General features: G+C 38.6%; 2 protein-coding genes across 5 annotated transcripts in view; one reads left to right on the top strand and one right to left on the bottom strand.

Moving 5' to 3' along the window:
- The window catches only part of CMSS1 (cms1 ribosomal small subunit homolog), a 242,431-nt gene that overhangs the window by 222,351 nt on the left and 4,525 nt on the right, over positions 1-15,555 (bottom strand). The window lies entirely within an intron of this gene.
- The window catches only part of FILIP1L (filamin A interacting protein 1 like), a 209,744-nt gene that overhangs the window by 191,619 nt on the left and 2,570 nt on the right, over positions 1-15,555 (top strand). For all 3 annotated transcript variants that reach the window (XM_054207512.1, XM_054207505.1, XM_054207519.1), the window contains one exon: positions 14,385-14,569. In XM_054207512.1, coding sequence (XP_054063487.1) covers positions 14,385-14,569 — 185 coding nt within the window. The remainder of the gene's footprint in view (positions 1-14,384; positions 14,570-15,555) is intronic.

Raw genomic sequence — 15,555 nt, 5'->3', positions numbered from 1 at the left:
TTTCTCATCCCAGCAAGAGTTATTTGGAACAGCCCCTTTACTTTGGGAGAGATCTGTGCATGAACTATACAACAGTATATGGAACTAACTTTAAGTTTTGCCTGCTTAGTGTTATCAAGTGTGCACTTACTGTATATCTTCTCATTGAAATACAGTTATGTAAAATATTTAGTCTTGCACTTGTATAAATGCATCTTTATGTATTTCCATTTTCAAAATAACTCACATTACTTTTGACTGCAACTTGCCTTGATAAAATATTTTAACATTACAAAAACAGTAAATAATTGATTATTTTTATCATTGCTTGCAGAATATTTTTGTTTGTTATGTGTTTTGTATTTTTTTTGCATGTATGGTAGAATTTGAATTAAGCCATAATATTGCCTGCTAACTTCAGATAAGACTTGATTCATTATCTTCCCTGCTATTTCCCAACTCCTCCTAGCCCTCTCATTTCAGATAATTATCAGTGTATCACACAAAAACACTCAAAATTTTTATGTATTGTTTCTCATTACAAATTTATGATGTATATTTGATATGTTCCAGAGCACAACCACCACTTTTTCTCCCCATCTTTTTTCCCTTTTTTTTTTTTTCTAACTGTTTGGTTAAAACTCTTTTTAAACATTTCCTTGAACTGAGTTCAGAAGCCTGTATCACAAAATTATTCTCCCCAAACAAGGCAAGCAATTTTTCCCATACAAATGCTAGTGTTTAGCAGAAAAACTGCTATTGTCTAGGTACACTGTAAAACAATAAACAGCAACACTTACATTCCCAAAGGATAACTCAGAAGAATGGATTCACACATAATATTCAAATCTCATCTATGCTCCCAGCCATCAACATACATCACACAGGCACAGTGAAGAAGAAACAAGTTTAGCGAACTATGGCACACCTTCATGTTTTTCATATAATCGGCTTGACACAAGCATAATGCAGTTGCAATAGACCAACTCTCCAAACATGTACACCTCTAGAACCATAGTAAACAGGAGTACCATACGGAATGGACAAAACAGGCTGAGGTATTTCAATGATGGATACAGCATTAGTGCCTATGAAAAGGACAAAAACACAAGCAATTCCACCTTTTATGTGTGTGCCAAGCAGTCAATCCTAAACTCACAGAAAATATTGCTAGTAGTGGACCAACTTCACACAGAATGTAAATCAGCCCAAAAGACCTGAAACGCATTTTCAAATGTCTCTTTTTCAAAAGCTGCAAACGGCAAACATAAATTGGAAAAGCTGCTTCTTATTCTAAGAAGTTAAATGCTATGTATCTTTTGCTCTTGGAGGTAGGGAAATTATTTTAAAAAAAAAAAACAACACAACCTCCTTATCAACAAGGAAGTTTGCAAGTAAGCAGAAAGTCCCTATTCACTAACCCCCTATCTTTATTGTGTTTCCATTATCTAGAGGAAAAAAAACCCCAACATTTCTGTAGTATAACTTAGCAGTTGATTCAGCAAAGAACTTTGACACATCATTTCACATAACAAGGGAACTTTTATCATTTGAAGTCCTTTTGATAGACAGGAATCTAATGATTGCAACTGTAGGTAATAACTGATTTTAGAAGGAACAGTTTCTATTGAAAAGCAAAGCCTGCCACCCATACAAGCTTTTCTCAGTAAAATTAACAACGGGAAGGAAAAATATTAACTTATAAGATATGTGATAGAAATAGGTATAACAGATGTATTGCAGCTGCACAGTGGCAATTTACAAAAGACAAAACATGGGCCTGCACAAGCCTAGCTTAATGTCATGCTGATACAACATGTCCTGAAGTTACTGGGCTTCATAAGAGGTCCTTCTTACTTGTTTTGTCTCAGTTTATCTCCACTGGCTGCAAAAGCAAGATCTGACTAAGATCTGGTTCAGAATAAGCACACACTCTTATTCTGCAAAGCAAACTTTGGCTCCCACCAACTTCAGCAAAAGTTACTGGTCAAGACAGCAGGCAGCACTTAGGCAAGTCAAGACTGTAATAATTTTAGAGTGTGCTAATTATACGAATGAGTTACTTAGCTACATTCAGGTTACACATTCTTAACCGCACGGCTCATTCAAAATTAAAAAGCAGTCCATTCAAAACACGTTCTCTGCACTTCTACTGCATATCCTGCTGATCCATGCCCAAGATCTCTGCAGGGACACATTACAAGCATGGTACTGAATAACTGCATCTGAAGTACACACTTGCCAGTGTACTGACAGACACCACAGTTTCCAAGAATTAAAGGATTAACAGTTGTCCTCCAGAAGCACTAATATTTTCTTCAGTTGGACTTAAAAATCTTGTAGGAAAAAAAAATTTCATTTTATACCTGTGTTCCAAAATACACAGAAGTGTGTTGATCATTAACCACCTGGCCGTCTATTACATCTTGTAAAAGAAAAGCACAAATCAGGACACAGCAATAAGCACACTTCGTCCTTTGGACAATTCCCAAGCTATTATGAATACAAAACCTCGGTGAGAGTTCACACCACTTATGAGTTTAATTATTAAACAGGACAGTACTTTTGTTCCTGTCTTAATCCTTACACTGATGATGGCTTACCAGTAACTGTCCAATTAACAAAAGACAAAGAAAGGAGCCATTCATGACCATTAACTCCTAAATAAGAAGCATCATCGTTGCCTGTAAATGAACTTGCTACATTTTCCTAAAAACACACCTTGATTAAGGGATGCTTATATTCCCCTGCTGATGAAACAATCTATGAGTAGATCTTAACTGACTTCACAGTGGAATTTTTGTCATTCGTTTCAACAGATGAAAAATCAAATAATTATTTTGACTAAAAATAAGGTTTGCAGAATAAAACCTGTTCATCCTGTTCAAATTCCCGAGATCTATTTCAAAGCACACAGCAGAGAAATTAAACACCTGGATGTATTTGTCAAGAGTTGAAACTTACTTAATTGATGAACAGAAATAAGCTACCTGTAGTTTTATCACAAAATAACAAATAGGAAGTATAGCTTAATAATAAGCAGCAAATTACCTATTACAAATTAACCTCAAGTTGCTCAGCACTCCATATTTCAGATTATTTCTATTTCGCTGAGTGGGAATATTCACCTACTTTCTTGGCAGACAAAGAGAAAACAGCAGGTCAAGGAGAAAATAAAATGAGTTGTCTGCAAATTGATTTAAACACTCTGGAAAAAAAAAATAAGCAAGCATAATCATATTAAAATTCAAACGAGTAAGGCAGCTTTTCCAGGAATTTCAAGCATTCCATAAATGGTAAGTATTGCTGTTAATTTGGAGGCTGAGACACTTTTGTTTTCAGTGTTTGCCCAAAACCCTAAAATCTGACAGTTATGTAACAATTCAATTAAATGTTAAAGGAAAATATGGGCACAAAGTAAGTAGCATATATCAGAGGGATTGATTAAACTGTGAAAGACAGCATAAAAGCAGTTTTCAGCAGATCATATCATCGATGCTTCTCTTTTCCAAAACTCTTAACAGGCATCTCCTCTGAAGTCTAAAAATCAACCCTTTCCCCTGGATACTGAGTTAAGTACCCAGGAAAAGAAAGGGAGAATTAACTGATAGAAAATGGCAGAAGTTATCAGCTCACTGTCCTTCATCTTTTCAGTTTTATTTCAGTGAGTGAGCAAAGGAACACAAGCAAGGGCAGCACAAACATTTGGCGCTCAGCACTTTTAAGTCATTCTTTTTATGCAGTTAGATGTTTCAGAAGAAACATTTGTAGGTTTTGTCCTTACAGGGAGGATGGATGAGGGGAGGGAGGGAAAAGGAAGAAAAGAGAAAAAGAAGAGAATAAGAAGAAATGATGGTATTCTGAGAGAAAAGTGCCCATCCATCAACTGAGAGGTAGTATTTCTAGTTATTTAAAAACCTTCTTCAAGAAGCTAATTAAGAAATAGAATTGACAAAAATTACAGGAGCAGCCAGCTAATCTTCCTTATCCAAAGCACAGTAGATAATATGGTGTCTGGGGACAGAATGTAAGGCTGTAATAAGAAGAGACCTTTATGTAAATTTCTCATGCAAGGCTTAAAAAGGCGTGCTCCCCACAGTGGGGAAAAAATAATCAGAAACAGAGTTGTACAGCACTCTTTCTGATTAAGATTGAATGGACGCTGCAGGGTTAGGTGATGGAAATGGAGTAACCATCTGCAGGATGACTCTGTCCCTAGGAAACAGATATTGAGACAGGCAAAACAAAAACTGACAACTGCCTAATCTCCAGGCTTAAGCAAAGACTACCAAAACATTATGTTACCAAGAAACAGAAGAGAAAAGGATCTCATGGGTCAAGTACAGCATGAGCGTGTGTATAAAGACATTTTAAAATTAACACCAAGTACTGTAAGTGGGAAATTGCCCCCCCAAAAAGACCAACCTTAAGAGTTTAAGCAGCATGAAGTGTTTTCACAAACCTGCAGTCAAGTGGCCCCAAGATGTCGCTGAATTCTCTGCGTTAGTACATCACCCAATGACCTACCATGCTGTGGGCAGCCAGAAAGCATCAAATATCAGAGCTGTCAAACAGATTTTGAGTACAAAAGAGAGCTGTTTTAATCAATGACTCTCCACTTGCCAAGCAGCAGCCTGACATCACAGGGTCTTCATACAGGGATGGACAAAAGAAGCTCCCCCCGCCTCCCTTACCCCTACCACATCCCATATCACAAAATACGGCCCCTTTCAGTTACGCTGCCATCAATGCTCAGGAAGGCACCACTGTGAACCAGGTCAAGAAACTAACCTGGACTTTAAACAAAAAAAAAAAACACAACAAAACAAACAAGACAAAAAACCCTACCGCACTCCACAATTCTTTATTAAAAAAGCAGGATCCACTTAGCAGCACAGCTCTACAAAAGAGATACACCAGCATATCTGAAGGGGCAAGCAAAAAGTATGAGCGCTTTATAGTGGAATCACTGCCAAAGCCCTGGTCTCATCATTTGAGATGCTACCACTGTTGTCTGAAGAGATACAATCTGGCATGCGAATACTTTACAAAGCACTCCAAATATACAACAAACATTCACCAGTCCCATTAACATCCTTCTGGGGTAGTAAGAAGAAATTACTCCTCTTTTAAGAGAGGAGTTAATTGACTTGTGAAAATCACAGCAAGGCAGCTTCAATCGTAATTAGAACCTAGAATTTCTTATCCTTTATTGTTTCATACTCAAGCCATTATAGGTCACATTTTATCCCATAGAAACATCAATCTTGGCTGGACAAGAGATAGAGGTTTTGGTTTTAAACATTTTTTTTATATACGTATATGAATATATATACTTATGTAAGTATATATTTAAAATAGGACTCCAGTTAACACACCTTTAAATGTGGCTTTCACAGAAGAAAACAGCCTGCTCCCAGACAGAAAAAAAAGCCACAAAGGTAAAAGCAGAGGGTTTTTTTTTTTCCTTCTCCATGCAAAACACATTTGTGCCCAACCTGGTTACCCCGTATCCTTCTTCAACATATATATTAACTAATATGGGAAAAATACATTCAAAGTTTTTGAACAGACAGTATTGTTACTGAAGACATTTTCACGTTAAGAGGTGTGTGTAGGTATGCGCACAGTTCCACTACTTTTAAGAACACGCAAACACATATATCCCTACCTGCCCACAATCTGTACAGAGTAAGAACCGCTGCCAAGAATCTTACTCAGCAAGTGGCAGCGCAGCTTTAAACCAAGTGAACTGATGATCTCACACAGGCTTGTAAAATACTCTATTCAATAAAAACACCAAGTTAGGCAGCAGCAGAAACATTTAAGTGCCGGCACTGCCCTCACCTGGAGAGAATTAATACTGCAGTGTACTTAGTATTTAAAAAGTCCGTCCTCTTCTCAGGGACCCCAGGTGCCCTAACAAGATGCTTGAGATCCCTCCTTGTTTCAAGGGGCAACGGGAAGAGAACTAACAACACGCAACTGTTCATTTCAGAGAGCAGGCAACTGCACGGAGATATTGATCAACCAGTGCCAGGTAAATCCTTGCCCTAGGGCAGTCGACCCACAACATAACCTTCCCTTTCTCTGCATCTTGTCAATTATCTATTAAAAATGAGTCTTTAACTAGCTTGAGTTTAAAAGGTTATCACATTTCACAGTGAAGACACGTCCCACGAAAAGCAAGGCACATAACAGAATTTTAGTAACTAGGAATACAGCTCCTGTCTCCAGCTCTGTCCAACCGTGCTTCTTTTCCCTCCCACCAGAAAGTAGATTTAAACTTGGTGTTCAGGAAATAAGACCACTGTGGTACATTTGCGTACATGAGTGCAAATCGTGTCACATATATGAAAATTATTTCTGATATTAATATAGATTTTTCTGTCAAATACGTCATATTATTGAAATCAAGAGTGCTGTAATAGGCCAAATATCAGAGGAAGAGTAGCAATCACAGAAAACAGGGCTTGGAAGGGACCTCGGGACATTTTCCAGCCTATTCCCTTACTAAAACTTGACTTAAATCCTTCCAAACAAATGCCTGATTCATCCTATTCTAAAAAACTTCTGCAATGACAATTGTTATTCCCATGTGTTCACAGTTACCCCAGGAATCTATAGCAGGGCTGAAATATCCTTGCCATTAAGAATCTTGGTAATTTCTAAACTATATTTCCTTTGATGAAATTGTAATCCAGTATTTGCTTTCCTATCCCTCCACTGGACTTCAAAAACTATTGTCTCTGCAACAGATTTTCACATATTAGTAGACAATTATCACGTCTTTCCTCAGTTTTGCTTTCTCCAGATTAAATGAAGCCAACTGCTCTCCCACTTAATAGCTCAAGTACTACAACTGTACTAATCATTTTCCCTCTGCAGAGTTGTTTATAACGGTGTGACAATGCACTGCCCCAAGCCAGACAATACTCTGGATAAAGTCTTACCAACATTAATAAGTGTAAGGATTATTTACACTGCTCCTCGATATAGTCATGCACACAAGTGGGTTGCATAAAAGGAAATGCAAAGCAACCGAGAATTTTCCCTCTGGATTCCTAGAAGACAGATGCCAGGACCTAGTGAAAGAAAAGGAAATATTGGAACGCCCTGTGCAGTTGAGGAGGCCTAACTGGGAATTTCAGCCAAAGCTGCCTTGTTGGGAAACCAAAGGGAATACTCAGGTTTATCGCTTCATCTTCACTCATTCTCATTTGCAGACCTGGCTTACATTCTGACTGCATTCAATCATCCAGGAACAAACTGGCAAAAGGCACGTACAGATACGTGGACTTCTGTGTAAAGGATCTTCAGCACCATTCCCTGGCCACTTTCACTGAGGTTGAAAATGATACTCTCTGTTGCTCAAACTTCTTAAACTAAAAATTTATTTCTTAAACTAAAAATTTAAGCAGTGAGAAAGAACCTTATCTAAAGTTACTTCTCCTAGATCAAGTTCTATAATGACTGTAGGAAGGTAAATAAGAAAACTTTTACAGCATGTACTACATACTCCCCCCTATTTAAATGAATACAGTTAAAAGAGGAAGCAAAGCATACATCATACTTCCCCAAAAAAGATTAGGAGCAAAGGCGGGAGAACTACTTGACCAGCACAGAAACAGACGTATTTTCTCTCCTTGGCTCCCCGCCCCCCATACACTTACTTTAGCCCACTCCCCTGAAGACAAGCATTGTATTGTGGTAAAATAGCTGATGGCCCATATAAATAAGATGCTTCCACAGTTGACTTCCTGAAATTAAGAAGGGCCATTTTCACAGTCATATGTGAAAATTCCACAATTGTCACATGTGGATCACACGTGGAGTGTTTGTCCCAGTCCCTGAAATACCTGCTGTCATTCATTATGAAATAACAAACACAGCCACTACACAGGAGTTCTCACTCGTTAGTGTCACCCTTTCTCCTGCCAATTCTTGTTACAGGCTATCGACATCTACTTCAGAAGTTAATTTAAAACTGAGGAAGTTAAAAGACCCTTATGAAAACTGCAGCTTTCATAATTCTTAGATCATTGCTTGCCTTGAAAATGAGATTTAACTGCTTATTTCTACAACCATAAGCACTACTGACAAAAACTTTGGTATTTTATGAGTCCAACACCTTAAACTAATATGATGCTAATATGACTAATATGACGCTAATATGACTAATATGACAGACATACCACATAATCTTCTCATTTAAAAAATGTGGCTAGTTTAATGTCTTTGGAGTTGGTTGTCTTCGCCGATAGTTATTTAGCTATGTTTAGACTCTTTAAGTAAAGGCAAAGCACACAACTACTCAGATAGCTCCAGAATAACATTTCATTTCCAGGGATGTTTTGAGAGCACTGATGGGAACTCACAAGGGCTCCCCAGAACATGAAAGGCAGCTCAGCTTGGTTTTTGAAAGATAAACGTATCTTATTTCCTCTTCTATCAGTTGGAAAGATAACAAAAATAAAAAGCGGCCTACAGACGGGAACTCAAGGAGCCATAACTAAACAGCAAAGATGAACACAGAGCCAGCAAATTCAGAAAACAAGTGAGTGTCAAAAAAAGAATGGGGGAGACTGAAAACCGTTCATCTTGAAGAAGGAAACAAATTGTTAGAAAGGGTGGACGCATTTGAAGAGATTCTTGGTGCGCATGCAGACTTCCCATACATAGATAAGAGTTAAAAACCAAATTGAAAAAGCCCACCAAAATCTATATAGAGGGTTTTTTCTTTTAGTAATTCAGGTCTGCCCAAAAAACAAAATTAAGATCCCAACATACAAGCATGCCATAGCCAACATATCTGCTTACATGCCTCTACACTAAGTAGTAGGGAAGGAACTAAGAGGATTCCCACAAGAATTTTCAGTACACATCAATTAAACCAATGCAGAACTTGATATACAGCCACTTCCAAGTGCTTTCCAGCCAGTTCCTACATGATGCCATTCCCTCTTTACAGGAACAGCTTAAGCATTGATCTAGTCAACTGACCCAAAATGTTCTTTCTACAACTCATATCCAAGATTCGTATTTTGTCAAGTACCAAGTTCTAAAAAGTAAACGAAGTTCAGTGGTCTAGCTACACATGCAATTAAACCCAAAAAGTTAGGTGTCAACAAGTATTTTCCTTAAATTTAAGTTATTCAGCTTTTCCTCTCCAGAATTTATATCATGAATGATGAAAAATAAACCAATTTTTAAGTGCTGAAAGAGGAGGAAGAGAACTAGATGGACAGTTTGTTAAATCCCTGCTTACAACAGTTAGACTGGTACAATCACTGAAGTGCGAGTTTAATTGTCCTGGCACAGAAATTTAACTGGTATGGTTTACCCGCATAGAAAAAAAGCCCTATAATACAGCTGTTAACCTCAGGTTTGAGCCTATGCCAGGAGTTGCATCAATTCAGTTATTGTGGCTATAAGCAAACGTAAAACACACAAAAGAAAGCAACTGTAAGCAAACCAAACCTTGACAAAGTCATCAGTTACAATGCAATTCTCAGAACTGTGATAGTACTTCAGATGTATTCAATACTGTCATTCAGAATTGCAAAAATAGAACATCATTTTGAATCACAAAAAAAATTTTTGCTTGAAATGAAATCTGATGGCTCACAAGGCCATATTGTGAATGGTTTTAATGAGCTAGAAGTCGTCACGAACTATAGGCAAGAGCACAGGGGTGTTTCCATACCTAACTTCCCTCTGATTTAAAAGGCCGTAGAGCCTGAATACCAGTTAAACGCACAAAACCTGTAAAAATCTAGGCCTACAAATACCTTCTTGAAATACTAACACTGATGTCAATCAACTACAGACAGAATCCTCCAACCACTTTGTACCCTATGGAATCTCTGAACTGGAACACTTCTCAAAAAAAAAAAAAACAAACCAACCAAACAACAAAAAATCCCACCACCAACCAAAAACCCCACCCAAAAACCAACCAAACAAAAATAAAACCCAACTCAAAACCCCACAACTCTTTCTTAGAGTTATAATCACATTTTAGCATGCAAGACTTTACATAAATATTTTTATCTATTCATCTCAATATACTTAGCAAATGATGGTTAATCTAATTCTTTTTATAGTTAGGAAACTGAGACACCTTTTATATTGTCTCTAAATTTACATCAGAGAGTAGCACTGCTAGGAATAGCCCACCCAAACATTTTATTCTCAATACTGTGGCTCATCTACCAGGCCATACCACATAGTCAGAAGGCAAACTGTTCAAAGTACTGAGTAGTACACCGGAGTAGTACATACAGCAGTAATACAATTATCCCCTCTAACATTAACTCCTTCTTTCTTAACACTGTGCCTTTGGTAATTGAAGCAAAATGCTTTTTGGTTTGGGGGTCAGTTTTCGATTGGTTGGTTTTTTTTTTTTTTCTCCATGCACACTAACAATATGAGTGCTAAAATTCAAGAGTACCATGACAATGCACGTTGACTTTTTTTATTCAGCATTTAACAAGTTTCAGTCGGATTCTAGTGAAACTACTAGGATGCAATACAAAAGACAAACTTTGCTGCCATCTAGAGGTAAAATCTTCAAGGAACACAGAGCAAAGGAAGCATTTTCCCTTTTCCTTCTCACTTTCAAAGTCAAACTCTTTTCTTTCTCAACATATTATTAAAAAAAAGCTAAAAATTTTAAATTTCTGATTTTGAAAATAAAATCATGAATGGAGTTATACACATTCAGACCCAGGATCTATGTATCTCATCTTTGGTAGCGACCAGCAGTAAACGCTTATGAAAAAAAAACATTAAATATCAGGCAAACAGAGTAATAAATGCAGCCTCTAGCAGTCCACAGCTTACGGCTATCCACAGCTGAAATCTACATGATGTCTTTGTGTTCAGCAGTCCCTGATGGATGCCATGAATCAGTCTAAACTCTCTCCAAACCAATTTATATCACCACCTCAAAAACTGTCTGTCCCAAAGAGTTTCATAGCTCATTGACAAGTGAAAATACTTTTTACTTATCTTTAACCCACCTTCAATGGATGCCCTCTCAGGCATGTTATTAGAGAGAATTCCCCTAGTCACCATAATGCTAGATTTTTCTGATTTTTTTTTCTCTCCACAATCTATTTTCCGTACTTGAAAAGGTTTAGTGTATGTTGTTGTTAATCTTCATGCAGAAGCCATTCCATAATTTATCATCTTTGCCACCTTTTTCTGCATTTTGCCATACTCTTTTCTGAGCTGTTTGGACAAAATTCTGCAAAACATTCACCACGTAGTCATGGTTTGGACTTACACGCCAAAAAAAATGATGTGTTTTGTTTTCTTCTATTATTTTCCGAGTAAATCCTACTCTGCCTTCTACCTGTTTGTCAATTGCCAGTTGCTGAGCAATGAGGACCATTTACAGGGACTCCAGGATCTATGTTCTGCGTGACAAGAGATGTCATATTTACTACCGTATGCAAACTAGTTTTCCCTACATATATTATTTTTTCATTTGTTATCACTGAACTGACACATGTTTTTATCACCTTGTTACTCAACACCATGAATTACTGTCATCTCTTTCTTCTAATACCCTCCCTTTTATACTGTATGCAAATATCATAATTTCAGTACTAACTCTCTTCCCATGCAGTTTATATGTTGAGTATCACAGGCGTCTGTGAGGTGTCTGCTTCCTATCCACTTGCCAGTTTTTAACCATGAGAATTTTCCTTCTTTTCCCATAGAAACTTTGCTCTCCCAAGATTCCTTTGTTAGAGACCACTATCACATTTTTTTGAAAAATCATAATATAAAATGGTCACTTCTATAACAGTAACTTAAAGGCACCTACATCTGTCCCTCAGACATGGGTCAACCCAAACTACCAGAGACTTCCTGAGCCTCCGAAAGAGCCTACCCAGATACAAATAACCTCCTCAAAATGAACCATCCTCTGGGCTAACTCCCAAGCTATGTCTCAGAATTGTTCCAGAGCTAGATCCAGGGCGTGGACTACTCAAACAACTCAACACTATTGACAATTTAACAGTTCCACTGCCTGGGAACATTCACAGATACTGCCTGGTTCATTATTAGACAATCTGATACCATATGTCTATGTAACAATATCTGACTAACACATAGTTGAATATTATCCTCAACGAGAAGTGCGGCTATTTTCCCATCGCAAAATTAGATGTTGGTGACCATGCTTTCTTATTGTCATTTCTGCAGTTTGATCAGTTCACCAGTCATACTTACGAATATTCTGTGAAGCTTTACTCTAGAAGTGGCATCACATCCCTCTAGCATCACCAGCAATTTCAGTGGCAGATTGCACATCACTAATAAGGATTCAGCAATTTTAAAATCATCACCTTCAGAACTCTTGGAAAAATATCACATTGTTCTGGGAGATTGTTACTCTTCTTTCTATCTCTTTGTTCTCAAACTTCAGTTACCCCAGGCTGCTTTTTTTCCCATTACTCATGATCCATTAAGCACACCTGTGATGTGCAAACTTTCCTGAATTATTCCATACTGAGCACATGCAATGATATGATATTGGCTCAGCTTTATCCTTTTGAGAACTCCTGTCATACACAATGAGGCCGGTGACAAGTAGAGTCCCTCAAGGATCAGTACCGGAACCGGTCTTGTTTAACATCTTTGTCAGTGACATGGACAGTGGCATAGAGTGCACCCTCAGCAAGTTTGCTGACGACACCAAGCTGTGTGGGGCAGCTGACACGCTGGAGGGAAGGGATGCCATCCAGAAGGACCCTGACAGGCTGGAGAGGTGGGCCCATGCCAGCCTCATGAAGTTCAACAAGACCAAGTGCAAGGTCCTCCATCTGGGTCGGGGCAATCCCAAGCACTAATATAGGCTGGGCAGTGACTGGCTTGAGAGCACTCCTGAAGAAAAGGACTTGGGGGTGCTGGTGGACAAGAGGCTCAACATGAGCCATCAGTGTGCACCAGCAGTGCAGAAAGCCAATCGTATCCTGGGCTGCATCAGGAGAAGCGTGGCCAGCAGGTCGAGGGAGGTGATTCTCCCCCTCTACTCCACTCTTGTGAGACCCCACCCGGAGTACTGCATCCAGCTCTGGAGCCCCTACTAAAAGAAAGATATGGACGTGCTGGAACGCGTCCAGAGAAGGGCCACGAGGATGATGAGAGAGCTGGAGCACCTCTCCTATGAGGACGGGCTGAGAGAGTTGGGGTTGTTCAGTCTGGAGAAAAGAAGGCTCCAAGGAGACCTTACAGTGGCCTTCCAGTACTTACAGGGGGCCTACAGGAAAGCTGGGGAGGGACTTTTTAGGATGTTGGGTAATGGTAGGACTAGAGGGAATGGATTAAAACTAGAGATGGGTTGATTCAGATTGGACGTTAGGAAGAAGTTCTTCACCATGAGGGTGGTGAGACACTGGCACAGGTTGCCCAGAGAGGTGGTGGAAGCCCCATCCCTGGAAGCTTTTAAGGCCAGGCTGGATGGGGCTCTGAGCAGCCTCGTCTAGTGGGAGGTGTCCCTGCCCATGGCAGGGGGGTTGGAACTAGATGATCTTTAAGGTCCCTTCCAACCCTAACAATTCTATGATTCTATCTACAGCCAAATGGCAGTCTTTTGAATTCTGATACATTTTTAAAAAAGAAATACTTATTCCAGACAGGCTTTTATGGCTACTAGAAAGTTGTTCCTCAAAACTTGTTTTGATCTAGCTCATTCTTCTTTGTACTTAATACACCAGAGTGAACTTCTACTCTGTTGCTCAACTATAAAAGGTACAAAAGCCTGTGATGTAAAAAGCTTTTCTGATGGGTAGTGCATGTTTAACTCTAGTTTCAGATATGGTACCTTTCAAACAATCTCCTTGCCTTTACAGGTGTTTGCCCCTTTTCAGTGCTAGTTTTAACTTTTTGTCTACTTACTTCTTTGCAATTAAATATGAGTTCTCTCTTACAAATACACTCAATTTGTGTACACTGTGGTCACTTTCAAAGAGTGATCTCTTACAGTAAAGTATGAGCTAGGTAGCACCTGCTACTCGGGACTGAATCGAGACCTGCTTCTGCATGTTGAAGTTCTCTGATTGTTCACCCAGAGAAGTCACACAGTTCACAGCCTTTGCACTACATCACCCACTCAGCCCCTGGGGCTGCTGCCCTACTCAGTGGGCTGACAGAATACTCCTCTTATTTATACTCTGGATTGCAATCAATTCAGATTCTTTGATATCCATCAGTCAAGTAGGTAAGTTAAATACATAGCTACACTCTCATTACCAAGGAGAGAAAGCAAGTTCAGACAAACAGTTCTAAGCACGATGCATTTACTTTTATAATGTGGAAAAGACACTGACAAGATAAATATACAATCTTTCCTCCCTAATGCATGACTTATTTTCTTGGTTTATTTCAAGATTACTGATACGTTCCGTCATTCAATTCCAACTCGGATCCCCAAACCAAAGACTACGAGCACAACCAAAGTACCCATCAAAATTTCTGCCGGACATCTCAACAAACCACTCCAAGACAGCAGTTCTGGAAAGCTACGCATTATAAGGACTGTGTCTAAAACCTGTCTTCAAAGCGGAGGGAGAAGGTAAATAATTTTCTACAATCTATGACATTAAAATGGATTTAAGGAATCTGAATCTCAATGGTAGTTGTTTCCACTGGGGAGATGTCTGAAACCATCCACATGGTCAGCACGTCAATGGTCACCAATCACAATACATCAAGAGACAGCCAAATTCTTAGGAGGCAAAGGTAGCTGCATGTCTGCAGGGACCAAACTCTGCTCCCATTTTTCTGGTACAATTCCAGAATTTGGCCCTCACAGTAGAGATGCACAAGACATAAATAAATTTCTACTGTAAGTTCACTTTTAACATGTTCCACAAATAACAATACTAATTTGGTCTCAGTAGATTTATAAAAACATATGGTCACTCAAATGAAGATGGCTTGAAGGAGGTACCGTTTTGTTTTCAAATTTGGCCTAGTCAAGCGTTTCGGTATTGGTATCTCACGTTCAGTAGTAAAGACAGAATGAAGAGAGGTATGGAGAAATCTGCTCTTTTATAATGTGTAGAACTTAAAGAAACTGCAGAGCTCCTTCTTGTGCCAAGCATCACTTTAAAAGTGTCATTTTAAGATGAACAATTCTCCCCTCAATGAGTTAACTACTGTGATTATCCCCACTCCAAATCGTGCAGATGTTATCTTAGGAAAAACAGATGCAAGAATTGAGATGGCTGATGTTTGTATTAGCTGTATAAACTTTCACCATTTTATTTGGACTATAGTATTTGCTTTTTGGTTCACTTAAACAGTATTTTGGAACTGATCAAAATTTGTGCCAAGCTTAACAGTAAGCTGTGACTTACACAGAAGTGCAACTTTGTTCTTGCATTCCTCCACAATTTTGTCCTTCCTTTCAACTGCCCACATTCAAGTTGAATAGGTAACTGCATTCATAACTCTTAGTGAAGTTTTTTTTCTTAACCAAACTCTTAGCACAAGTAGTTCTAGTTCATCCATGAGAGAATTTGCCTTTTCACCTTTCTTAAAGCACAACTTCTTTAA

This window comes from Rissa tridactyla, chromosome 1 (assembly GCF_028500815.1).
Source record: "Rissa tridactyla isolate bRisTri1 chromosome 1, bRisTri1.patW.cur.20221130, whole genome shotgun sequence".
NCBI lineage: Eukaryota > Metazoa > Chordata > Aves > Charadriiformes > Laridae > Rissa > Rissa tridactyla.
Note: the sequence above shows the minus strand (reverse complement) of the source record. Positions and strands in the feature narration are given on the sequence as shown.